The 26,801-nt window shown below is 44.0% G+C and overlaps 1 protein-coding gene across 8 annotated transcripts in view; it reads left to right on the forward strand.

Annotated features, from left to right (window-relative positions):
* LOC125446460 (zinc finger protein 271-like) overlaps positions 1-26,801 on the forward strand; it is a 101,317-nt gene that overhangs the window by 19,678 nt on the left and 54,838 nt on the right. For 2 of the 8 annotated variants that reach the window (XM_059639694.1, XM_059639693.1), the window contains exons 2-4: positions 3,260-3,346; positions 11,111-11,224; positions 20,503-22,985. In XM_059639694.1, coding sequence (XP_059495677.1) covers positions 20,584-21,363 — 780 coding nt within the window. In that variant the 5' untranslated portion in view covers positions 3,260-3,346; positions 11,111-11,224; positions 20,503-20,583 and the 3' untranslated portion in view covers positions 21,364-22,985. The other 6 variants (XR_009442938.1, XR_009442935.1, XR_009442937.1 and 3 more) reach the window with 5 other exon arrangements.

Genomic DNA, 26,801 nt, shown 5'->3' on the forward strand with positions numbered 1-26,801 from the left:
CCCTTCCCCTACTGCATCCCTAAACCAGCCCAGTTCATCCCCTCCCCCCACTGCACCACACAACCAGCCCAGCTCTTCCCCCCCACCCACTGCATCCCAAAACCAGTCCAACCTGTCTCTGCCTCCCTAACCGGTTCTTCCTCTCACCCATCCCTTCCTCCCACCCCAAGCCGCACCCCCAGCTACCTACTAACCTCATCCCACCTCCTTGACCTGTCCGTCTTCCCTGGACTGACCTATCCCCTCCCTACCTCCCCACCTATATTCTCCTCTCCACCTATCTTCTTTTCTCTCCATCTTCGGTCCGCCTCCCCCTCTCTCCCTATTTATTCCAGTTCCCTCCCCCCATCCCCCTCTCTGATGAAGGGTCTAGGCCCAAAACGTCAGCTTTTGTGCTCCTGAGATGCTGCTTGGCCTGCTGTGTTCATCCAGCCTCACATTTTATTATCTTTAAACCGTATGTCCTTTAGTTTGGGACCCTGCTACCCTCAGAAAAAGGCCTTGGCCATTTGCCCTCTCCATGCCCCTTATAATTTTGTAAACCTCCATAAGGTTACTCCGCAGCCTCTGACACCCCAGGGAAAGAAGTCCCAGTCTATTCAGTTGCTCCCTGTATCTCCAAATCCTGCAACAGCCTTGTAAATGTTTTCTGAACCATTTCCAGTTTAATAACATCTTTCCCACGCAAGGAGACTGGAATTGAACACAGTGTTCTAAAAGTGGCCAAACCAATGACCCGTACAGCTGCAACATGACATCTTAACTCCTAAACTCAGTGCACTGACCAATGAAGGCAAGTGTGTCAAATGCCTTCTTCACTTCTCTGTCTCCCCACAACTCTATTTTCAAGGAATTATGCATGTCCAACCCCCGGTCTCTTTTTTCAGCAACATTCGCCAGGCCCCTACCATTAAGTGTACAAGTTCAGCCCTGCATTGCCTTTCCAAACGGCAGCACCTCATATTTAACTAAATAAGACTCCATCTGCCGCTCCTCAGCCTGGTCCATCTGATCAAGATCCCGTTGTATTCTGAGATAACCTTCTCATTGTCCACAACACCCCCAATTTTGGTGTCATCTGCAAACGTATTAACCATCCCTCCTGTGTTCACGTTCAAATCACTTACGTAAAAGTCAAAAAGAAACAATCCTGACAACAAGACATAAAATACGTGCTCACTGATGAAGGGTCTAGGCCCGAAACGTCAGCTTTTATGCTCCTGAGATGCTGCTTGGCCTGCTGTGTTCATCCAGCTCCACACTTTGTTATCTGTAAAATACATGTTGTCAGCCTGGTTCTGCAGAAGGGGCAGATTGATTTTCTGTTGTTGAGTTCTGTTAGTGTGTTGGGAGTTGGCTATTATCCTGTGGACTGTAAGTTATCTGTCTTTCTGCTTTGGGATCGAGATGTTTCCTGTCTTTACAAATCTCTCCAAGATTCCCACCACTCTATCTCTGTAATCTCCTCAGAAATGAAAAGAAGTGAATTTTATAGGGTCTTCGAGTGAATTTATTATTATGGGGAACAAGGAAATGGCAGAAGAGTTGAATAGGTACTTTTGGATCTGTCTTCACTAGGGAAGACACAAGCAATCTCCCAGATGTAATAGATAAACGGGTCCCTTTCGGAATGGCAGGCAGTGACCAGTGGGGTACCACAAGGTTCGGTGCTGGGACCAAGCTGTTTACAATATACATTAATGATATAGATGAAGGCATTAAAAGTAATATTAGCAAATTTGCTGATGACATAAAGTTGGGTGGCAGTGTGAAATGTGAGGAGGATGTTAAGAGAATACAGGGTGACTTGGACAGGCTAGGTGAGTGGATGGAGGCATGGCAGATCCAGTTTAATGTGGATAAATGTGTGGTTATCCACTTTGGTGGCAAGAACAGGAAGGCAGATTACTATCTAAATGGAGTCAAGTTAGGTAAAGGGGAAGTACAACGAGATCTCGGTGTTCTTGTACATCAGTCAATGAAAGCAAGCATGCAGGTACAGCAGGCAGTGAAGAAAGTTAGTGGCATGCTGGCCTTCATAACAAGAGGAATTGAGTATAGAAGCAAAGAGGTCCTTCTGCAGCTGTACAGGGCCCTGGTGAGACCGCACCTGGAGTATTGTGTGCAGTTTTGGTCTCCAAATTTGAGGAAGAACATTCTGGCTATTGAGGGAGTGCAGCGTAGGTTCACGAGGTCAATTCCCGGAAGGGCGGGACTATCATATGTTGAAAGATTGGAGCGACTGGGCTTGTATACGCTTGAGTTTAGGAGGATGAGAGGGGATCTGATTGAGATGTATAAGATTATTAAGGGATTGGACAATCTGGAGGCAGGAAGCATGTTTCTGCTGATGGGTGAGTCCAGAACCAGAGGACACAGTTTAAAAATAAGGGGTAGGCCATTGAGAACAGAGTTGAGAGAAAACCTCTTCGCCCAGAGAGTGGTGGATATATGGAATGCTCTGCCCCAGAAGACAGTGGAGGCCAACTCTCTGGATACTTCCAAGAAAGAGATGGATAGAGCTCTTAAAGATAGTGGAATCAAGGGTTATGGGGATAAGGCAGGAACAGGATACTCATTGTGGATGATCAGCCATGATCATAATGAATGGTGGTGCTGGCTCGAAGGGCCAAATGGCCTACTCCTGCACACATTGTCTATTGTCTTCACAACCACAGCATGTCTCAAAGCATTTTACATTCAATGATGTACTTTTGAAGTGTAGTCATGGTTACAAGGTAGGCATTGTCAACAAATGCATGCACAGCAGATCCTATTAACTGCAGTAGATAACCTGTATCTTACTGATGTTGGCTGAGATTTTATTACAGTCCCTGTAGAGACTAAGATTTGAAATCCCCATGATCAACTGTAAGGAATCACTTGAAAATATTTAAAGTTTTAATACTTTTACTCTAACGTGATGTGTGGAAGGTGGGTTGAACGTGGTTGAGGGGCCTATCAACCACAGAAAGGGGGAATCCTTGGATGAAGAGAAAGGTGGACATTTCAAAGGGCCCCTCATAGTAGTTGTCATCATCGGAATAGATGCAACAGAGACAGAGAAACTGGCAGAGTGGAATAAAGCTTTTACAGGAATCAGTCCGAGGGTGCATAGTCAAGATAATTGTTCGAGGACCTGAAACATTAACTCCGTTTTCTCTCCACAGATGCCGCTAGACCTGCTCAATTTTTCCAGCAATTTCTATCGTTGTTTCTGATTTAAAGCATTGACAGTTCTTTGGCTTTTTCATTACAGAATTCTGAATTAGAATAGAAATTAAAACACTCCAATCTGAAACTAGAGTTCCAAATCTGAACAAAGGAAATTACAAAGATATGAACGGTGAGTTGACAGCAATAAATTGGATATGTAATTCAGGACATAGAAATGGACAGGCAATGGTTAATGTTTAAGGAACGAATGCATATGTTGCAATGGCTGTATCTTTCTTTCGCATAAAATAACACAATGTGAAATGTATCTCAAAGTGTCTAATAAATGAGACTGAGGTTTATTTTAAATACAAAGAGGAGACATATAAAGTTGCTGGAAAAAGTAACCTGAGAGTTGTGATCTATTTAGAATTCAGAAAAGCAGAACCAGAGGTTGATTTAAGAGTGAAAAATAGATAATGAGAATAAACTTGCAAGGTACTTAAAAGCAGACAGAGCTTCTGTATGTAAAAAGGAAAGAAAATGATTAGTGAAGACAAATGTAGACCCCTTGTACTCTTAAACAGGAGAACTGATAATGGAGAACAAGGAAATGGCAGAGCAATAAAACAATTAGTTCTCTGTTTACAGAAGAAGACACAAATGACATCCAAAAAATGGTAGGGAAGCAAGGTTTTATTGAGAAAGAGCAATTGAATAAAATTAGTATTTGATTTAAAAAAGTGTTGGAAAAAGTTAACGGGAGTAAAAGCTGATAAATCCCCAGGGCTAGATAACTTACATGCCAGCTTTATAAAGGAAATAGTGGGTACATTCATCACTGTCTTTCAATCTTCTATAGGTTTTGGAACTGTCCTGGTAGATTAGAGAAAAATGTGACTTCACTATTTAAAAAAGGAGTGAGAAGGTAGAGAGTTAGAGACTGGTTAGCCTAACATCAGTAGAAGGAAAAATGCTTTTACAAAGGATGTGATAACAGGACATGAAAATACCCACAGGATTACACAAAATCAGCATGGATTATGATGTTTTTATATTTCATGAATTAGGGAGAGCAATAGATTGGTGTATTTGGATTTTCAAAAACTTTTGCTAAAGTACCCCATAGAGGTTATTGAGCAAATCAAAATCAAAGGGATTGTTGTAATATGCTGACATGGATTGAGAATTGGTCAGCAAACAGAAAATTGGAATAAATGGTCTTTTCAGAGTGGAATGTGCTGACAGAGGTTAGTTTTTGGGGCCCAGGTATTCACAATATACATCAAAGCTTTGGATGAGGAAATCAAGCAATATTTCCAAGTAAATGATGAAGGGTCTAGGCCCGAAACGTCAGCTTTTGTGCTCCTGAGATGCTGCTTGGCCTGCTGTGTTCATCCAGCCTCACATTTTATTATCTTGGAATCTCCAGCATCTGCAGTTCCCATTATCTCTAATATTTCCAAGTATGCTGGTGAAATAAAACTAGGAGGAATTTTGAATGATAAGGCAGTAAAGACATTTGAGGCGATTTAGTCAAGTTGAGTGAGTGTGAGATGCAATGTAATGTGGAGAAGTGTGAAATTGTCTACATCAGTCGGAAAAACAGAATGGGATTAGAATAGAGTATGATTTAAATAGTGATAGATTGGGAAGTAGTGATGCACAAATGAAGTTGGTGTCTTTGTGACACCAGTCATTGAAAACCAGCATGCAGATGCAGCAAGTAGTTAGGAAAGCAAATGGTTTGTTGCCCACATTGCATAAGTTCAGTGTAGGAGCAAGGAAGTCTCACTGAAGCTGTACAAGGTCTTAGCAAGACCATACCTGGCATGCTGTATGCAGTTTGGTCATCTGGCTTAAGAAAGAATATACTTGTTGTAGAGGGAGCGTAGTGAAGGATAACCAGACAAATTCCTGTGATGACAGGTTTGTCACAAGGGGAGAGATCGGGTCAACAAGGCCTGTTTCCACTGGAGTTTAGAAGAGTGAGAGGAGATTTCTTTAAAATGTATAATTCTGATGGGGATGAACACATTGGATACACAAATTGTGTTTTCCCTGTCTGGGGGTTGGGGTGGGATTGGGTAGTGGAAGGGGGTGGTGGAGGTGAGGGCTACAAAATAAGGGATCATGTTCTCATGATACATAGAAGGTTATTTGGGTCAAAGGTGAGAAATTTCTTCACTCAGAGGGTGCTGAACCCGTGGAATCCTCTATCACAAAAGTCTGTGGAAGCTGAGTCACTGAAAATGTTTCAGAAAGAAATAAGATAAGTTTTTAGAGGCTTCAGGTGATAAGGAGTCTGGGGGGGAAGAGTGAGAGCATGATGTTGAGATAGATGATCAGCCTTGATTGTGTTGACTGGTGGAGTGGGCTCAATCGGATGTGTGGCCTATTTCTGCTTGTATTTTCTACATTTCTTTGTTTAAACTCCACCTGAACCATGCAGTGAAGGCTTGGAATGTTTGTGGGATTTCAATATCCATCACCAAGAGTGGCTCAATAACACCGCTACTGACCAAGTTGACCAAATCCTAAACTACCTACTTGCATAGTTTTTAGACTATAAATTAAACTACATTTATTTCGATGAGAGAGGCCTGACCAGTCAGGCAGATGAACTCAGGGCATGGATGGGAACATGGGACTGGGATATCGCAACTATCACAGAAAAATGGCTGAGGGAGGGACAGGATTGGCAGTACAATGTTTCAGAGTACAAAAGTTGTAGGAAGGATAGAAGGGGAAACAAGACAGGAGGGAGAGTAGCATTTTTGATCTGGGAAAACATCGCAGTAATTCTTAGAGAGGATATTCCTGGGGGATCAACCAGTGAAGCTATATGGGTGGAACTGAGAAATAAGAAGCGGGTGATCACTTTGATGGGATCATACTGTAAGTTCCCCAGTAGTCAGCAGGAAATTGAGGAGCAAATATGTACGAAGATGGCAGATAGCTTTAAGAATAATAAGGTTGTAATAGTAGGAGATTGTAACTTTCCAAACATAAACTGGGATTGCCGTAGCGTTAAGTGCTTAGATGGGGAGAAATTTGTTCCAGAAAGACATTCTCAATCAATATGTAGGTGGCCCTACTAGTGAAGAGGCAAGACCCAACTTCCTCTTAGGAAATGAGGCAGGGCAAGTGACTGAGATGTTAGTGGGGGAGCACTTTGGGACCAGTGACCACAATTCTATTAGTTCGAAAATAGTTAGGGAAAAGGATAGGCGTGGTCCACAAGTTAAAGTTCCAAATTGGGCAAGGCCAATTTTGATGGTATTAGACAGGAAATTTCATAAGTTGACTGGGGGAGTCCGTTCACAAGTGAAGGGATATTTGACAAGTGTTTGGCTTTTAATAGCGAGATAACATGAGTTCAGGGACAGCTAGTTCCTGTTAGAGTGAAGGGCAAGGCTGGCAGGAGTTTGGTATATTGGATAACTACAGATATTGAGACTGTGGTCAAGAAAAAGGAGGAGGCATGTGTTAGATACAGACAGCTGGGATGAAATGAATCCTTTGAGGAGTATAGGGGGGTGTAGGAGTATACGTAAGAGGAAAATCAGGAGGGCAAAAAGGGGACATGAGGTAACTTTGGCAGATAAAGTGAAGGAGAATCCTAAGAAATTCACCAAGTAAATTAATGGCAAAGGAGTAACTAGGGAGAGAATAGTTCCTGTTAAAGGATCTTAAAGATCAATGAGGTCATCCATGTGTGGAACCACAAGAGATAGGTGAGATGCTAAATGAATATTTCACATCAGTATTTACTGTGCAGATGGAAGCTCGGGATATCCAAGAAATAAATAGTGATGGCTTAAAAAGAGTCCACAATACCAAAGATGAGACACTACAGATCTTAAAGCACATAAAGGTGGATAAATTCCTGGGACCTCATCCAGTGTGTCCCAGGACAATGTGGGAAGCTAGGGAAGAAATTGCAGAGTCCCATCATATTTGTATCATCAACAGCCATGGGAGAGGTGGCAGAATACTGAAAGTTGGCCAGTGTGGTGCCATTGTTTAAGAAGGGCTGCAAGGCAAAGCCAGGATACCACAGACCAGTGAGCCTGAAATCTGTGGTAAGGGAGGCTTTTGGTGGGGATTCTGAGAGACAGGATCTACATGGATTTAGAAAAGCAACAATTGATGAGGGATAGTCAGCATAGTTTTATGTGTGGGAAATCATGTCTGACAAACTTGATTGTGTTTTTTTGAAGAGATGACCAAGAAAATAAATGAAGGAGGAGCAGTAGACATTGATTCCATGGATTTTAGCAAAGCCTCCAACAAGGTTCCACATCGTAGAATGGTTTGTAAGGTTCAATCACATGGGATCCAGGGAGAGCAAGTGAATTGGATAAAAAATTGTCTTGATGGTTTGACACACAGGGTGGTTGTATAGGGTTGTTGTTTACAATGGAGGCCTGAGAACAGTGGTGTGCCACAAGGATCGGTTCTGGGTCAACTGTTATTTTTCATTTATATAACAGATTTGGATGAGAATTTGAGGGGAGGCAATAGCCTAGTGGTATTGTCACTGGACTGTTAATCCAGAAACCCAGATAATATTCTGGAGACCTGGGTTTGACTCCCACCATGGCAGATGGTGGAATTTGAATTCAATAAATATCTGGAATTAAGAGTCTTACGATGACCATGTTGATTGTCAGGAAAAACCTGTTGATTCACTAATGTCCTTCAGGGAAGTAAATTTACCTGGTTTTACCTTACGTGGTCTGGCCTACATGTGACTCCAGACCCACAGCAATGTGGTTGACTCTTAACTGTCCTCTGGGCAATTACGGATGGGCAATAAATGCTGCCTCACCAGTGATGCCCTCATCCTGTGAATAAATAAAGAAAAAAAAAATGTAGGAGGCATGGTTAGTAAATTTGCAGATGACACCAAAAGTGATGGTATAGTGGCCAATGATGAAGGTTGTCTGAGTACAACTGGATCTTCCTCAACTGGGCCAGTGAGCTGAAGAATGGCTGATGGACTTTAATTTAGAGAAACGCAAGATGTTGCATTTTGGTAAGAGTTACAGTTATTGGTTGGGCCCTTGGAAATGTTGTTAAACAGAGAGACCTGGGGGTGCAGTTAAATAGTTCCTTAGAAGTGGCATCACAGATAGAAAGGCTGCTGATGAAGGCATCTAAGCACGCTTGCCTTCATCAATCAGAGCATTGAGTACAGAAGTTGGGGCATCATGTTATGGCTGTACAAGACATCAGTAAGGCCACATTGGGGTACTGCATACAATTCTGGTCACTACCAATAGAAAGGATGTGACTAAACTGAAAAGGGTGAAAAAAAAATCTTAAATATGTAATTGAGACTAGAAAGTCTGAGTTATAAGGAGAGGCTGAATAGGCCGGGACTTCTTTACTTGGAATGTGGGAGGCTGAGGGGTGACCTTATAGAGGTTTATAAATCAGTGAGGGACATAGATAATGTGAATAGCCAAGTTCTTTCATCAAGGGTAGGGGAGTCCAAAACCAGAGGGGAAAGGTTTAGGGTGACAGGAGAAAAATTTAAAAGGGACCTGAGTGTGTGGTGCACATATGGAATGAGCTGCCAGAGGAAGTGGTTGGGGCAAGTACAATCACAACATTTAAAAGGCATCTGGACAGGTACATGGATAGTATTGATTTGGAGGGATATAGACCTAACACCAGCAAATTGGACTAGTTCAGGTTAGGAAATTGATCAGCATGGATCAGTTGGACTGAAGGATCTGTTTCATGCTGTATGACTCTTGACAGGATCTACAGCAGACAGTGAAGGAACCAACAGAGTACTTGATCTCATCCTCATCAATCTGATTTATTGATTTGATTTATGATTGATTTATTGTTATTATTGTCACATCTACCTATGTACAGTGAAAAGTCTTGCTTTGCATGTAGTACAGGTAGATCATACCATCCAAAGTGCATTAGTGAGGAATACAATGTTACGGCTGCAGAGAAGGTTCATAAAGAGTGGAATCAACACTAAATTTGAAGAATAACAGCGGGGAAGAAGCTGTATTTGAGCCTGTTGGTACATATGTTTAAGCTTTTGTATCTTCTGCCTGACAGAAGAGGTTAGAAGAGATTATAACTGGGGTAGGAGAGTCTTAGATGATGTTGGCAGCCCTTCTGAGGCAGCAAGATGTATTGAAAGAGTCAGTGGATGGAAAATTGACTTGTGTGATGGACTGAGCAACATTCACAACTCTCTGTAGTTTCTTGCAGTCCTGGGTACAGCAATTGCTGTCCCAATCTCTGATTCATCCGGATAGAATGTTTTCTAATGGTACATCTATAAAAATTGGCAACACCAAATTTCCAAAGCCTCCTGAGGAAGTAGGGGGAGTTGTTGTGCTTTTATGACCATCGCATCAACATGGATGGACCAGTATAAATTGTTGGTGATCATCGCTCTTAGGAAATTGACGCTTTCAGACATCTCCACCTCAGCACCATTGATGCAGACAGGGTGTACCCTGTAACTTGCTTCCTGAAGTCAATGACCACCTCTTTCATTTTGCTGATGTTGAGATTGTTACCTTTACACCATGCCACCAAGCACTCTATCTCTTTCCTGTATTCTGTCTTGTCATTGTCTGACACAATGGTATCATTAGCATACTAAACCTATACACTATACCTTGTCCTCACTAGTCTACCTGTAGAAGATGCATCTGTGCCTAACAATATCAGTAGGAATGACCCCTGCAAAGTACTTCTGGAGGTGATGTCCCACTAATGTCTGTGAAAAGATCAGCTGTGATCTTATTGAATGGTGATGCAGGCTGGACAGGCCAGATGGCCTACTCCTGCTCCTGTTTCTTATGTTCTGATGTTCACCTTGTGATGCCCTCCATCATGCTGAGTGGCACAACCACTGCACTAAATGAGAAAGGTTTCAAATAGGTCTAGCACCGGAAGACTAGAAACTGTGAAGAGCTGTAGAACACCAGGTACCCTAGAATTGTATTCCGTTACAATCTGTAACCTCATAATGCCGAGCATATCCCCCACTTTACCATCACCATCAAGCCAGGAGTTCAGACCTAATTCGATGAATAATGCAGGAGGGCATGCCAGGAGTGACAGCAGGCAAGTATTAAGATTAGATAACAAGCTGTTATAACTACAACACGAGACTAGATACATCCCAAACAGTGAAAGTAGCATGCAATCAACAAGACTCCAAAATATCCCAATTTCCACTAATGAGAGAACCCAGCAAAAGGCTGAAACAATTATTTCTATCCTTAGCCAGAAGTGAATGATTCTAATACGGCCTCCTCCTGAGTTTCTCAGCATCAAAGATATCAACCTTCAGTCAATTCAGTTCACTCCTGATAATACATGGACACTGCAAGGGCTATGAGCAACATTCCAGCAATTACTGAAGATGTGTGCTCCAGAACCAGCCACACTCTGAGCCAAGTTGCTCCAGTACAACTACAACATTGGCATTTTCTTGGAAAAGTGGAAGATTGCCCAGTTATGACCTGTCCACAAAAAGATAAATCCAACCTGGCCAATTAATCTACTTTCAAACAATAAGCAAGATGACAGTGTTAACAGTGGTATCAAATGACAGTTACATAATCTGCTCACTGATACTCAGTTAGATTGCCCTAGGCTCACTCAGTTACTGACCTTGGTGCAAACTGGCTGAGCTTGCTCTTGACATTAAGGCAGCATGTGACTGAGTACACAATGAAGGAGCTCCAGCAAATGTGGAGTCAGTGTCTGCTGGCAGAATTCATATCTTCCACAAAGGAAGGTAGATATGGTGTTAAAGGCTCCAAGACATCTCTACGTGAGTTCCTTAAGTAAGTGTTCAGCTATCTCCAGCTGCTTCATCAATACCTTTCCTCAATAATAAGGTCAGAAGTGAGGAATAGCCGCTAATGATTACAAAATGTTTTTTATTAATCATTCACAGGAAGAGGGTGTCACTGGCTAGGCCAGAATTTATTGACCATCTCTAATTGTCCAGATGGCATTTAGGAGTCAACTACATTGATGTGGATCTAAAGTCACATAGAGGCCAGACCAGGTAAGGATGGCATTTTCCTTCCCTAAAACGCATTTGTGAACCATAAGAGTCACAGAGCCATACAGCCATTCAGTTCAACTCGTCCGTGCTGACTGGATATCCAAAGTTAATCTAGTCCTATTTGCCTCTGAACCCTTCCTATTCATATACCCATCCAGATGCCTTTGAAATGTAATTGTACCAGCTTCCACCACTTCCTCTGGCCGCTCATTCCAAAAACATACCACCCTCTTTGTGGAAAAAGTTGCCTCTCAGATCCATTTTAAATCTTTCCCGTCTCACCTTACACCTATGCTCTCTAGTTTTGGGCTTCCCTACCGTGGGGAGAAGACCTTTGCTTTTCGCCCTATCTCTGCCCCTCATAATTTTATGAACTTCTACACGGTCACCCCTCAGCCTTTGACGTTCCAGGGAAAATAGCCCCAGCCTATTCAGCCTCTCCATATAGCTCAACACCCTCTCCACACCACATCCCCACCGCCCCCCAATCCCCACAGCATCCTTGTAAATCTTTTCTGAATCCTTTCGAGTTTCACAACATCCTGCCTATAGCAGGGAGACCAGAATTGAACACAGTATTCCAATAGCGGCTGAACGAATGTCCCGTACAGCTGCAACATGACCTCCCAACTCCAGTACTCAATGCACTGACTAATAAAGACAACCATCCAAAAACCTGCTTCACTATCCTGTCTACCTGCGACTACACTTTCAAGGAACTATGAACCCTCACTCCAAAGTCTCTTTGTTAACAGTACTCCCCAGGACCTTATCATTTGTGTGTAACTACTGCCCTGATTTCTCTTTCCAAACTGTAGTACCCCACATTTATCTAAATTAATTTTGATCTGCTACTCCTCGGCCCATTACTCCAAGGTCCCATTGTACTCTGAGGTAACCTTCTTCGCTGTCCACTACACCACCAATTCTGGTGTCATCTGCAAACTTGCTAACCATCCCTCTGATGTTCACATCCAAATCATTTGTATAAATGACAAAAAGCAGTGGACCTATCACCAATCCTTGTGACTTACTGCTGGTCACAGGCCTTTCCAGTCTGAAAAGCAACCCTCCACCACCACTGTCTGCCTCCTTTTTGAGCTAGTTCGGTATCTAAATGGCTAGTTCTCCTTGTATCCCATGTGATCTAACCTTGCTAACCATGTGGAAAATTGTCAAACACCTTACTAAAGTCCATATAGATTGTCTACCGTTCTGCCCTTATCAATCCCCTTTGTTACTTCTTCAAAAAACCTCTATCAAGTTTGTCAGAGACAGTTTCCCACACACAAAGCCATGCTGACTGTCCCTAATCAGTCCTTGCCTTTCCAAATACACCTAAGTCCTGTCCCTCAACTTGCCCACCACCGATGTCAGGCTCAACAGTCTGTGGTTCCCTGGCTTCTCCTTACCACCTTTCTTCAATAACCAACCTCCAGTCTTCCAGCACCTCACCTGTGGCTATCATTGATACAAAATCTCAGCAAGGGGCCTAGCAATTACTTCCCTAGCTTCTCACAGAGTTCTGCAGTACACCTGATCAGGTTCCAGGGATACATCTACCTTCGTACACCCAGCACCATCTCGTCTGTAATATGGGTGTTTTCAGGATGTTGCTGTTTATTTCCCCACGTTCTCTTGTGTCCGTATCCTTCTCCAGAGCAAACACTGATACAAACTACTTGTTTAGTATCTCCTCCATCTCCTGCAGTTCCACACATAGGTGGCCTTGCTAATCTTTAAAGGGCTCTATTCTCTCCCTAGTTATTCTTTCATCCTTAATGTAGCTGTAGAATTCCTTTGGATTCTCCTTAACCCTATTTGACAAAGGCACCTTATGTCCCTTTTTGGCCTCCTGATCTCCATCTTAAGTATACTTCAATGCCTTTAAACTCTTCTGGGATTCATTTGATCCCTGGTGTCTCTACCTGACATATGCTTCCTTCATTTTTTGACCAAAAACCTCAATTTCTGTAGTCATCCAGCAGTCCTTATACCTACCAGCTGTCCCTATACCTACGAATATCCGCCCCAATCAACTTTTGAAAGTTCTTGCCTAATACCATCAAAATTGGCCTTCCGCCAATTTAGAACTTTTACATTTTGGATCCGGTCTATCCTTTTCCATCACTATTTTATGGTCACTGGCCCCAAAGTTCTCCCCTACTGACAACTCAGTCTTATTTCCCTGCCTTATTTCCCAAGAGTATCAGAGATAATGGGAACTGCAGATGCTGGAGAATCCAAGACAACAAAATGTAAGGCTGGATGAACACAGCAGGCCAAGCAGCATCTCAGGAGCACAAAAGCTGACATTTCGGGCCGAGACCCTTCATCAGAGGGGGGGATGGGGAGAGGGTTCCGGAATAAATAGGGAGAGGGGGGAAGCGGACCGAAGATGGAGAGAAAAGAAGATAGGTGGAGAGAAAAGAAGATAGGTGGAGAGAGTATGAGGGGAGGTAGGGAGGGGATAGGTCAGTCCAGGGAAGACGGACAGGTCAAGGAAGTGGGATGAGGTTAGTAGGTAGATGGGGGTGCGGCTTGGGGTGGGAGGAAGGGATGGGTGAGAGGAAGAACAGGTTAGGGAGGCGGAGACAGGTTGGACTGGTTTTGGGATGCAGTGGGTGGAGGGGAAGAGCTGGGCTGGTTGTGTGGTGCAGTGGGGGGAGGGGACGAACTGGGCTGGTTTAGGGATGCAGTTGGGGAAGGGGAGATTTTGAAACTGGTGAAGTCCACATTGATACCATTAGGCTGCAGGGTTCCCAGGCGGAATATGAGTTGCTGTTCTTGCAACCTTCGGGTGGCATCATTGTGGCACTGCAGGAGGCCCATGATGGACATGTCATCTAAAGAATGGGAGGGGGAGTGGAAATGGTTTGTGACTGGGAGTCACGGAGAGAGTGGTCTCTCCGGAAAGCAGACAGGGGTGGGGATGGAAAATGTCTTGGGTGGTGGGGGTCAGATTGTAGATGGCGGAAGTGTCGGAGGACGCAACACGTTCCCGCAACACGTCCCTCACACCCCGCCCCCGCCACAACCGCCCAAAGAGGATCCCCCTCGTTCTCACACACCACCCCACCAACCTCCGGATACAACGCATCATCCTCCGACACTTCCGCCATCTACAATCCGACCCCACCACCCAAGACATTTTTCCATCCCCACCCCTGTCTGCTTTCCAGAGAGACCACTCTCTCCGTGACTCCCTTGTTCTCTCCACACTGCCCTCCAACCCCACCACACCCGGCACCTTCCCCTGCAACCGCAGGAAATGCTACACTTGCCCCCACACCTCCCCCCTCACCTCCCCCCTCACCCCTATCCCAGGCCCCAAGATGACATTCCACATTAAGCAGAGGTTCACCTGCACATCTGCAAATGTGGTATACTGCGTCCACTGTACCCGGTGTGGCTTCCTCTACATTGGGGAAACCAAGCGGAGGCTTGGAGACCGCTTTGCAGAACACCTCCGCTCAGTTCGCAACAAACTACTGCACCTCCCAGTCGCAAACCATTTCCACTCCCCCTCCCATTCTTTAGATGACATGTCCATCATGAGCCTCCTGCAGTGCCACAATGATGCCACCCGAAGGTTGCAAGAACAGCAACTCATATTCCGCCTGGGAACCCTGCAGCCTAATGGTATCAATGTGGACTTCACCAGTTTCAAAATCTCCCCTTCCCCTACTGCATCCCTAAACCAGCCCAGTTCGTCCCCTCCCCCCACTGCACCACACAACCGGCCCAGCTCTTCCCCTCCACCCACTGCATCCCAAAACCAGTCCAACCTGTCTCCGCCTCCCTAATCTGTTTTCCCTCTCACCCATCCCCTCCTCCCACCCCAAGCCGCACCCCCATCTAACTACTAACCTCATTCCACCTTCTTGACCTGTCCATCTTCCCTGGACTGACCTATCCCCTCCCTACCTCCCCACCTATACTCTCTCCACCTATCTTCTTTTCTCTCCATCTTCGGTCCGCCCTCCCCTCTCTCCCTATTTATTCCAGAACCCTCACCCCATCCCCCTCTCTGATGAAGGGTCTAGGCCCGAAACGTCAGCTTTTGTGCTCCTGAGATGCTGCTTGGCCTGCTGTGTTCATCCAGCCTCACATTTTTTTGTCTTTCCCAAGAGTATGTCAGGTTTTGCACCCTCTCTATTAGGTACATCCATATACTGAATCAGAACATTTTCTTGTACACACTCAACAGTTAAAATCCCCAACCATTACCATTATTCTTACAGATAACTGAGATCTCCTTACAAATTTGCTTCACAATTTCCCATTAGTCACTGGGGAGTCTATAGTACAAGCTCAACAAGTGATCATCCCTTTTTTATTTCTCAGTTCCATTGAAATAACTTCACTGGACGTACTCCCCAGAATATCCTCCCTAAGTACAGCCGTAATGTTATCCCTAATCAAAAAACGCCACTCCCCCTCCTCTCTCACCTACCTTTCTATCTTTCCTATAGCATCTATACCCTGGAACATTAAGCTGCCAGTCCCTGAGCCACGTCTGTAATCGCTATGATATCCCTGTCACATGTTCCCTGAGTTTATCTGCCTTACCTGTTAGGCCTCTACATTGAAATAAATGCTGTTTAATTTATCAGTCCTGCCTCATTCTCTGCTTTGTTCCTGCCTGCTCTGACTGCTTGACTTGCTTATTTTCGCAACTGTACCAGTCTCTGACTGATCTCTTTTCTCACTATTTCTCTGGGTGTCCCCCCTCCCCTTACTAGTTTAAATCCTCCCAAGCAGCTCTAGTAAATCTCCCTGCCAGCATATCAGTCCCCTTCCAATTCAGGTGCAATCTGTCCTCCTTATACAGGTCAGTTCTACCCCAGAAGAGATTCCAGTGATCCAAAAATGTAAATCCTTCTCTCCAGCATCAGCTCCTCCGCCACAAATTTACCTGCTCTGTCCTACTCACTAGCTCATGGCACCGGGAATAATCCAGATATTACTACCCTCGAGGACCTACTGTGTAAATTCCTGTCTAACTTCCTGTATTCTCTCCTCAGAATCTTGTCCTTTTCTCTTCCTATGTCATTAGTTCCAGTGTGTACAACCACCTCTTGCTGGTCCCTCTTCCCTTTGAGAATATTCTGCACCGTCCCCAAGATATCCTGGATCCTGGCACCAGGGAGGTAACACAACATTCTGATGTCTTGCTGCCAGCCGCAGAAACATTTGTCTGTGCCTCTGACTGGAGACTCCCCAATTACAGTCAATCACTTGGAACCGGACATACCCCTCATTACATTACAGCCAGACTTGGTGCTAGAAACCTGGTTGTTACTGCTCATTCCCCCGAGAGTCAGTTACCCCCTACATTTTCCAAAACAGCATCCTGTTTGAAATGGGGATAGCCACAGAAGACTCCTGCATGAACTGCCTCCCTGTTTCCTGGAGGTAACCCGTCTACCTGACTCTATCTGCGGTTTTTCTCCATTCCTGAAACTACCATCCATCCCATCCCCACCGCCCCAGCTCCTCCTGCTCCAACAATCTATGTAATCCACCAGAATTCGCAACTAAACACACTTCCTGCAGATATAATCATCAGGAACATTGAAATCTTCGGTAATCTCCCACATCCAACAGGATGAGCACATCACTCTACTAAAGGCCATCTTTGCACCTTAACAATCTACAGACCCAGAAAATAGCACAGCCTTACTGCTCTAAAAACACTGCTCCAGGGTAACTTAGTACCTATATTTTATATTTTTAAAGTTCAATTAAGAGACAGATCTCAATAAAACATACAATCAGAAAGAACCCACTCTATTCACTATTATAGATTCACAAAAAAAGCAGTAAGGTTACCCTTTCAAAAAAAGCCATTTAGCCTTTCCTCTGCTGTGAGGTCCCTACATGGGTTTCTCCAACATCAGCTGTGAATTTCAGTGTTTATTTTTGTTAGAACAACTCTGATGTCCAGAGATACTCGAAACCAAACAGTACAGCTGTGCAGGTTCACTGATCCTTTTTTCCAACTCGTACGTCGTACCTGCTTTCTCTCTTCCCTTCCTTTTGTAAAGTGCCGTTTTAGTCTCTTTTTTCCAAAGACTCAAAACAATGCAACAGCTTGCAAAGCAACAATTACTGCTCCAAGTTTTCAAGGAAATCAGCTCCAATGCTGAAAATACCTCAAAAAAGGAACAGCTGTTATAGCCACATTTTTTACCCCATTCTCCATCTTGGATTACCCAGAATTTTGGGATTCTGGGTAATCCAAGATGGAGAATGGGGTAAAAAATGTGGCTATAACAGCTGTTCCTTTTTAAGGTTAATTGTTAAGGTTTTCCAACAATCACAATGGTTTCATGGTCATTTGACTCTTAGTTCTAGATATCTATTGGATTCGACGTCTGCAGTGGCAGGATTTGAACCTGGGTTCCCCAGGACATTTCCTGGGTCTCTGGATTAACAGTTTAGCAATAAAACTATTGGACCAATGCCTCCCCATCGTCTAGCACCGTGCACAACTCTTCAGACCTGAAGCAGTCTGAGTCCATTTGCACAAGATTAAGCCTTGAGCTTTTAAGTTGCAAGTAGCATTTGCACCACACAGGTGTCAGGCAGTGGCCTATCTGAGAATAAAGAATGTAATCATTCCCCTGGGCATTCAATGGTGCTGCTGTCACTCAATTCCAACTGTGAACATCCTGTGAATTACCAGTGACCAGAAGCGGGTTGGGAAGGTCTCTTGGCTAGATGGTTGGTCTGCTGTGCAGTGTGATGCCAACTATGAATATTCAATTCCTTTACCAGCTGAAGTTACTATGAAGGTCTTGTCTTCCAACCTTACCCATTGCCTAAAGCACAGCGACCCTCAGTTTAAACCACCAACAGTCATCTCTTTCTGTCTTATGAAACAACAGCCCTATAATCCTCTGGCATTATGGCTTTTATTGACCAAAAACCAAACACAAACGAATGTATAAATACAAGGTCAGAGACTAGGAGTTCTATGGTGAATAAGTAACTATCTGAGCCTGTCCACCATCTACAAGGCACAAGTCAGGAGTGTGTCTCTCCACTTGACTGCATGCATGCTGCTTCAAAGACAATCAAGAAGCTTGACACCATTCAGGACAAAGCAGCCTTTTGACTGACTCTCCATCTAACATTCACACACTCTCAAACAATGACATGGCGGTAGCAGCAATGTGTACCATCGGCAGTACTGATGCATTGCGGCAACGGAACATGGCTCCTCCAGAAGCACTTTTCACACTCGCAAGCTCTACTGCCTTGAAGGACAAGGGCAGCAAATGCATGGGAACATGCAGGATCTCCTCCGAGACACACACCCTGATTGAGAACCATTCGTTGGGTCAAAATCCTGAAACTCCCTTTCTAACAGTATTGTGGGTGGAGCTGCACCATTGTGGCAGCAGTTCAAGGTGGCAGCTTATCATCAACTTTTCCACGGCAGTCCAGGATACCCAGCAATTGCTGGCCAAAGCAGTGTACCCGTGTGAGTGGATTAAAAAGCTCATCAGTTCAGAGGTGGGTGGTAGTTTTCCTTGAACTTGTTTGACCTGAAGTCATGAGACTCCGTGCAGTCAATATTGAGGACTCCCAACCTGCTGGCGGGACAGGACATTCCCAGGGATGGTGACGAGGAATCTGTTATGTTTCCAGATTGATGTGATTCAGTGGGTATCACTGCTACTTGATCAGTCTTTGGGGCAGCTCTGCTCACTTGGGGACTTGTCCTCAGACCCCGTTCAGTGAGACTTTACAGATTTCGCTGGGCTGATCTTATTCTGATAAAACATCAGGATTATCCTGATCGCTCTGATTTTTCTCTTGAACTTTGTAGTGATTGTTTATCATTGTTTGCTTGGCCACTTCGAGGATAGTTCAGAGTTAACCTGGTTGTGTGGGGCTGGAGTCTCAGGAAGCTCAGATGGAGCAGTTGTAGCAGGCTGTCTTTCCCTGAAGGTCAACATTTGAGGTTCTAGGACAAACAGAAAATGTTCATGTTTTTATTTTGATTCTACTCTTTAAATTCCAAAATATGTTATATTCCCTATCGCAGTGTGCGATAATTGAGGTGAAGAGCAGAGATGCCTTTAAGGGGAAACCAGACAAGCCTTTGAGGGAGAAAGGAACAGAAACAGGAGAGTTGCTGATGAGATGAAGAGGGATGAGAGGAGACTGGTGTGAAGCACAAACTCGAGGATGGACCGATTGAGCTGAATAGCCTGTTTCTCACTAAATCTATTTATGGAACTTTCGTTTGGTAGATTTGAACTCTCAATCTGTGGACTAGTAATCCAACACTATAGCAATTTAGCTGCCGTACATGGAAGAATTTATTGAAATGTCTTTTCATGTCTTCTTTAAAGATTTTAGCTGAAGGTCTTGACCTTTCCCAAAAGCCTGAGCTTGGATTTGATAGATTTGCTCAGTGCTGTGACTGGAAGCTGAATGTGATGTGCAGTCTGAGGGAGTGCAATGATCTAATTTTGCGGGATAAACCAAAACTCTTCAAATAGCTGCACTGAAGCAATGAATTCCTCATATGTTCTTCACATAATTTTGAAACATGGTGAGAGAAATTTCAAAATCTCAACTAAATTAACACATCTCATGAGCATTTCCCTATATAGTGTTGAACTAATCTTTGCCAAGCAGAAATGAACTCATCATAAACTGATAACCCGTTTTCTACTCTGCCCGACAGTTTTTCCATAATCCTCAGGGTATCTGAAAGATAGGGATCTGGATGGAGGAAAGAAAGTTGCCACATTGTCTGCTCCTGGTCACCATTCAATGTTCATGCTCTGAGCAGATGGTACGTGATAGTCCAGTGAGGAAAAAGGGCTTGCATCTGATACCCCACACAGGGAAATAGCAGATTGGTACTTACTGTGGAAGAGTCTCGAACTGAGGAGTCAGCCCTTTCACCAACAGAGGAGGAGTTGGAGGAAATCATGTTTCCTTTTCCTGTTTTACAGAAAGATTGTATTACAGCAGAGAACAAAGAGAGATAGAAACTACAGACAGGTTCTGACCGTCGCCCAAGGAACATCGCTCAGTACAGAGAAGGTTGGGTAATCAGGGGATCTATGATGTATCATCAGGTCTGAAACTGGTCAGTGTTGCAGAGCCTTCCATCAGAACCGACCTTTCTGAAGGTTTGGCTGTGGGTGATCAGTCAGGGTGAGGCTGGGAAGAAGTGTGAATGGGGTCCAAGTGTGGTGAGAGCTTCAATCATTCGTCGAACCTCATGAACCACTGACTCATTCCTACAGGTGAAAACTGCTCATGTGGGTGTCTGAGTAGGACACACAAGGTGCATCTGTTCTAACCATTGTTAAAGCAAAGGCAACTACATGGAGAAGAAACCCTTCAAGTGTGAGCTTTGTGCTAAAGCCTTTGTGACATCTTCAAGCCTTCTAATGCATCAGAGGATTCACACAGGGGAGAAGCCATTTAGGTGTGAGGTGTGTGGAGCATGTTTCACCCAATCCTCCAATCTCCTTACACACCAGCGGATTCACACGGGGGAAAAACCTTACACGTGTGAAGTGTGCGACAAATCATTCTTACAGTCATCGAGCCTTCGCAGACACCAACGCATTCACACAGGGGAGAAACCATTCACGTGTGAGGTGTGTGATAAATCCTTTTCACGGTCAATGACTCTTCTTGATCACCAACGTATTCACACGGGGGAGAAACCATTTACTTGCGAGATCTGTGACAAATCATTCTCAAGGTCATCAACTCTCCTCGAACATCAACATATTCACACTGGAGAGAAACCATTCACGTGTAAAGTGTGCAATAAATCATTCACGAGGTCTTCTGACCTGCGTGTACATCAACGCATTCACACAGGAGAGAAACCATTCAAGTGTGAGGTGTGCGGCAAATCATTCTCTGATTCCTCAGCCCTCCGGGAACACCGACGCATTCACACAGGAGAGAAACCATTCACATGCAAAGTGTGTAACAAATCATTCACGCAGTCATCAACACTCCTTGTGCACCAACGTGTTCACTTAGGAGAAAAACCATTCACGTGCGAAGTGTGCAACAAATCATTCTCACAGTCTCGCACTTTCCGCATGCACCAACGCATTCACACAGAAGTAACCATTCAAGTATAAGGTGTGTGAAAAATTCTTCAGAGTTTTCAAAGCTCCTGTTCTGACAGACAGTTCACACAGGAGAGAATCCATACATAACGCACGTGTGCGATGAATTATTCTTATTGTCATCTGTCTTCTTCGAACATTTGCATGGGGGAAACAATTCACTGTAAATTATTTCCAAATTCATTGACTTTATGTAGTCAGCAATGTATTCATACAAGGAAGAAATCGTGTAGGAAGTGCCCAACAGATAATTCTTGGACTAAACAGTCCACATCAATGCATCCATATAGGGAGAAATCATTGTGTGAGGTCAGCAACAAATTATTCTCACGGTGTTTCAAACATCTGCTCCATCAATCAATCCACACAAGGCAGTCACCTTTCGAGTATGAAGTTTTCAATAAAGCTCTCTTTGCTTCTCTAACACTCTTCAGACTCCGAAAGATTTACACAGAGTAATCTTTGAAGGTACCATGTTTATGATGAGACTTTCACATGCTCTTCAGATCTCCTGAAGCACCTGTGGATTCTCATAAAATAGAAAGCATTCAAGTGTGAGGTGTATGACTTGGCTTTCACACAGTCACCATGTCTTCTGTTCCATCGCTGCACTGTCACAGGGGAAAACCCTGTTGATGGGAGTTTCATAATGAAGTCTTCACATGTTTGTGGGGCTGCTTGGAACATCAGTAAACCTAACGAGCTACTTAGCCAAGTTCTTGCTCAATCTGTCCTCAGAGTGTGTAACTGTGTACTCAGTCTCACAGTGCAGGGTGTTCAGTGGGACTGGGACACAGAACAAGAAGCAGCTTTCACTCCCATCAAACACCCAGTGATGACATCACCAGTGCTGAGGGATTATGATGTCAGCAATGGAGCCACCCTGCAGTGTGATGTCAGTGACACAGGACTTGGAGCTACCCCCATGCAGTGAGGGCAACCCGTTGGGTTTGTATTCACGGTGTTAACACAAACTCGTAATCCAGTTATGACCTCCACAAAGCCATCAGAGATGCCAAGAAGCAGTAGCAGACCAAGTTAGAGGCGCAAACCAACCGTATGGACTCTCACACAAACATCAACACATTAAGGAGGGGTGAAACTATTTACTTATGACTTGTGTGTCGTCATTCTTGCAATTTGTATCCAGAATGTTAATGTTTACTGAATGACATTACATACGCATTGAGAAGAGCAGGCTGGCTGATGTTTTTGTGTAATGAATTTTTCAACGATTACCTGTTTGGGAGAGAAAAGTAGAGTCTGATCACTGACTGCTTCAATCTTTCTCAAACTACTCCTATCCATTCCGAACGGTTGCAAGAAGATATTACTTCATTTGCAGAGATATCATTTCCAAGTGAAGACCTGAACACTTTAAAGTTTGTGTGTGCCATGCTGTGTATGGATAGAGGAAATTGGAACAAACTATTTTTTTGGTTCACATATGGTCATTTTCTTTACAAGACTGTGTGTGTGGAATAATGTGTAAATAATCATGCATGCATTTTTTTTTATCACAAAGGGAATGTTGGATAAGTACATGTACACACTGTAGCTTCCCATATTAGTATGACTTTTCTTACCATCATCTGTAAATAAAGGTTTGAGGACAATAACTATTGTGCATGTCCCGTGGAACAAACTTAAAATTCAAGACTAATCGAGCTGAATAAATAATTCAAGAAACTGTTCCTCTGGTGCTGAGTTCAGAACAAGGAGCAGAGCATAAAAAGTAGAACAAGGCTGTCCAGGAATAATAAAGTAAACATATCTTTACAAGAAGGGGACTGGAAATATGGAACTCTTCTTATAAAGTTTTGTTGAGGCTGGGTGGAATCAATTGAAAATTTCAAAACTGAGATTTATAGGTATTCAAGAGGACTGAGTGTTACAGTGTGAATACAGCTGATGAGATAGGGGTGTAAAATGGAGAGAGGAGGTGCTTTGATTAAAGACACAATTACGTGTGTGAGGAAGGCTGATCTGTTAGAAGGATCATCAAATAAGGAAACATGGATTGAGCTAAGGAACTAATAAGGGGAAATAACATTGCTGAGAGTATATTATAGCCCCCAAAAAGTCAGAGGAGTAACAGGCAAACACAGACAAACCTCTGAAGTGCAAAAACAATCACTCCAAGGGCCTTGCCACTGATGCCCACATCATACAAGATTAAAGAATAAAAAAAACAAAAGTTCATATCTGACACCCAGAACTCTACCACAGAAAGCCCAAGAAGAGGTCAAAACTGAAGGTGTGAAATCAAAAAGGAAATCAGGAAAGCAAATAGGGGATATGAAAGAATATGCACAAGCTAAATCAAAGCAAACCTAGTGATGTTTCATCAGACACAGAAAAGAGGAGCAGGAGTAAACATTCAGCCCTTTAGGCCTGCTCCAGCATTCAGTTTGATCATGGCCGATCATCTAATTGAGTGGCCTGTTCCCACTTTCTTCCCAGATCCTTTTAGCTCTAAAAACTATACGTAACTCCTTGAAAACATTCACTGTTTGGTCCCAACTGCTTTCTGTTGCTGAGACTTCCAGAGGCTCACCACTCTGGGTGAAGACATTTCTCTTCATCTGAGACCTAAATGGCCTACCCTGTATCCTTAGACTGTGACCCCTAGTTCTGGACTCCTCGGTAATCTTTTGCATTTGCTTTGTTTAGTTGTGCTAGAATTTTATACATTTATATGTCATTCCACACTCCCTCAATCAGTGTTAATATAACCCTAACTGATCCAGCCTCTCTTCATGTGCCAATCTGCCAGCCCAGAAATCAAATTGACAACCCTTTGTTGCACACCATCCCCAGCCAGAACATCTTTTGTCAAATAAGGAGACCAAAACATGTACACAATACTGCAGGTGTGGCCTCACCAAGGCCCTGTACAACTGCAGCAGGACATCCCTGCCCCTGTACTCGAAACCTCTCACTATGAAGGCCAACATACCATTTGCCTTCTTCACCACCTGCTGCACCTATATGCTTACTTTCAGCAGCTTGTGTACAAGAACACCCAGGTCTCATTGCACATTTCCCAGTCTGTCACTATTTAGATAATAGTCGACCTTCCTGGTTTTGCTACTAAAGTGGATAACTGCTCATTTATCCACATGAAACTTCACTTGCTATGCATTGCCTGCTCACTGAATTTGTTCAAATCGCACTGAAGCGTTTCTGCATCCTCCTCATAGATCACCCACCCACCCAGCTTTGAGTCATCTGCAAAGGTGGAGATATTATTTGTTAAGTATTAGCTACCTCATCTAAATCATAAATAAAGAATCGTGAATAGCTATAGACATAGAATCCCTACAATGTGGAAACAGGCCTAACGTGTTCACACCACCCCTCCGTACAGCATCTCACCCAGACCCATCCTCCTACCCTTTCCTTATAATCCTACATTTCCCACTGCCAATCCACCTAACCTGCACATCTTTAGCCTGTGGAGGCAGCTGGAGCTCCCAGCAGAAACCCACACAGGAACGGGGAGAATGTGCAAACTCTACACAGTCGCCTGAAGGTGGAAGTGAATCGGGGTCCCTGGCACAGTGAGGCAGCAGTACTAACCACTGAGCCACTGTGCTGCCCAAGTCCAAGCACTGATCCCTCTGATATCCCAGTGGTCATTGCTGTCACTTGGGAAAAAGACCTGTTCATTAGGAACATAAGTAGGCCATTCACCCTCTTGAGCTTGTTCCACCATTCAATGAGACCATGGCTGATATGTGGCCTAACTCTATATACCTGCCTTTAATACTTTTGCTTAACAAAAATGTCACATTTAAAATTAACAACTGATCCTGCATCTACTGCTGTTTGTGGAAACAAGTCCCTAACATGTACCACTCTTTGCATGTCGAAGTGCATCCTAACAGCTATCCTGGACGGTCTGGCCCTACTTCTCAGATTATGCTCCCCAGATTTAGAACTCCCAACCTATAAAAACAGTTAAGCAATCCTGTCTTTTCCTGTTAGTATAGATTTCATAGAATCCCTACAATGTGGATACAGGCCCTTTAGCCCAACAAGTCCACATTGACCCTCAGAGAATCCCACCCAGACTCATCCCTCTATAAAGCACCTAATTTACATGTCCCTGAACTCTACAGGCAATTTAGCATGGCCAATCCACCTTGCCTGCACATCTTTGGACTGTGGGAGGAAACCGGAGTACCCGTAGGAAACCTACGCAGACGCAGGGAGAATGTGCAAACTCCACACAGACAGTTGCCCGAGGGTGGGTTCCTGGTGCTGTGAGGCAGCAGTGCTAATCACTGAGCTGCTGTGCTGCCCCAAATGTTGTATATCGAAGATGTGATCACATCACCCCTTAACCTTCTAAATTCCACAGAAAGCCAGCCTAGTTTGGAAAATCCTCATAACTTACTCCTGGAAGTCCAGGTATTCCTCTTGTAAACCCATGTACTACTCCCTCCAAGGCCAATATATCCTTCCTAAAGTGTGGTACCCAGATCTGCTCACACTACTCCAAGTGGGGACTAACCAGGTTTTGTGTAGCTGCATAATTGCTACATCCTTGTAGTTCAGTCCTTTAGATATAAAGGCTAGAATTCCATTAAAGAACAAAGAAAATTACAGCACAGGAACAGGCCCTTTGGCCCTCCAAGCCTGCGTCAATCAAGATCCTCTGTCTAACCTGTCATCTATTTTCTAACAGTCTGTGTCCATTTGCTCCCTGCCCAAATATATCTTAAAAGACGCTAATGTGTCTGCGCCTAACAGCTCCGCTGGCAACGCGTTCCAGGCACCCACCACCCTCTGTGTAAAGAACTTTTCATGCATATCTCCCTTAAACTTTCCTCCTCTCACTTTGAACTCATGACCCCTAGTAATTGAGTCCCCCACTCTGGGAAAAAGTTTTTTGCTATCCACCCTGTCTATACCCCTCATGATTTTATAGACCTCAATCAGGTGCCCCCTCAATCTCCATCTTTCTAATGAAAATAATCCTAATCTATTCAACCTCTCTTCATAGCTAGCACCCTCCATACCAGGCAACATCCTGGTGAACCTCCTCTGCACCCTCTCCAAAGCATCCACATCCTTTTGGTAATGTGGCGACCAGAACTGCACACAGTACTCTAAATGTGGCCAAACCAAAGTCCTATACAACTGCAACATGACCTGCCAACTCTTGTACTCAATACCCTGCTCAATGAAGGAAAGCATGCCATATGCCTTTTTGACCACCCTATTGACCTGCATTGTCACCTTCAGGGAACAATGGACCTGAACACCCAGATCCCTCTGTTCATCAATTTTCCCAAGGACTTTTCCATTTACTGTATAGTTCGCCCTTGAATTTGATCGTCCAAAATGCATCACCTCGTATTTGCCCGGATTGAACTCCATCTGTCATTTATCTGCCCAACTCTCCAGTCTATTTATATTCTGCTGTAATCTCTGACAGTCCC

This window comes from Stegostoma tigrinum, chromosome 34 (assembly GCF_030684315.1).
Source record: "Stegostoma tigrinum isolate sSteTig4 chromosome 34, sSteTig4.hap1, whole genome shotgun sequence".
In the NCBI taxonomy this organism is placed as follows: Eukaryota; Metazoa; Chordata; class Chondrichthyes; order Orectolobiformes; family Stegostomatidae; genus Stegostoma; species Stegostoma tigrinum.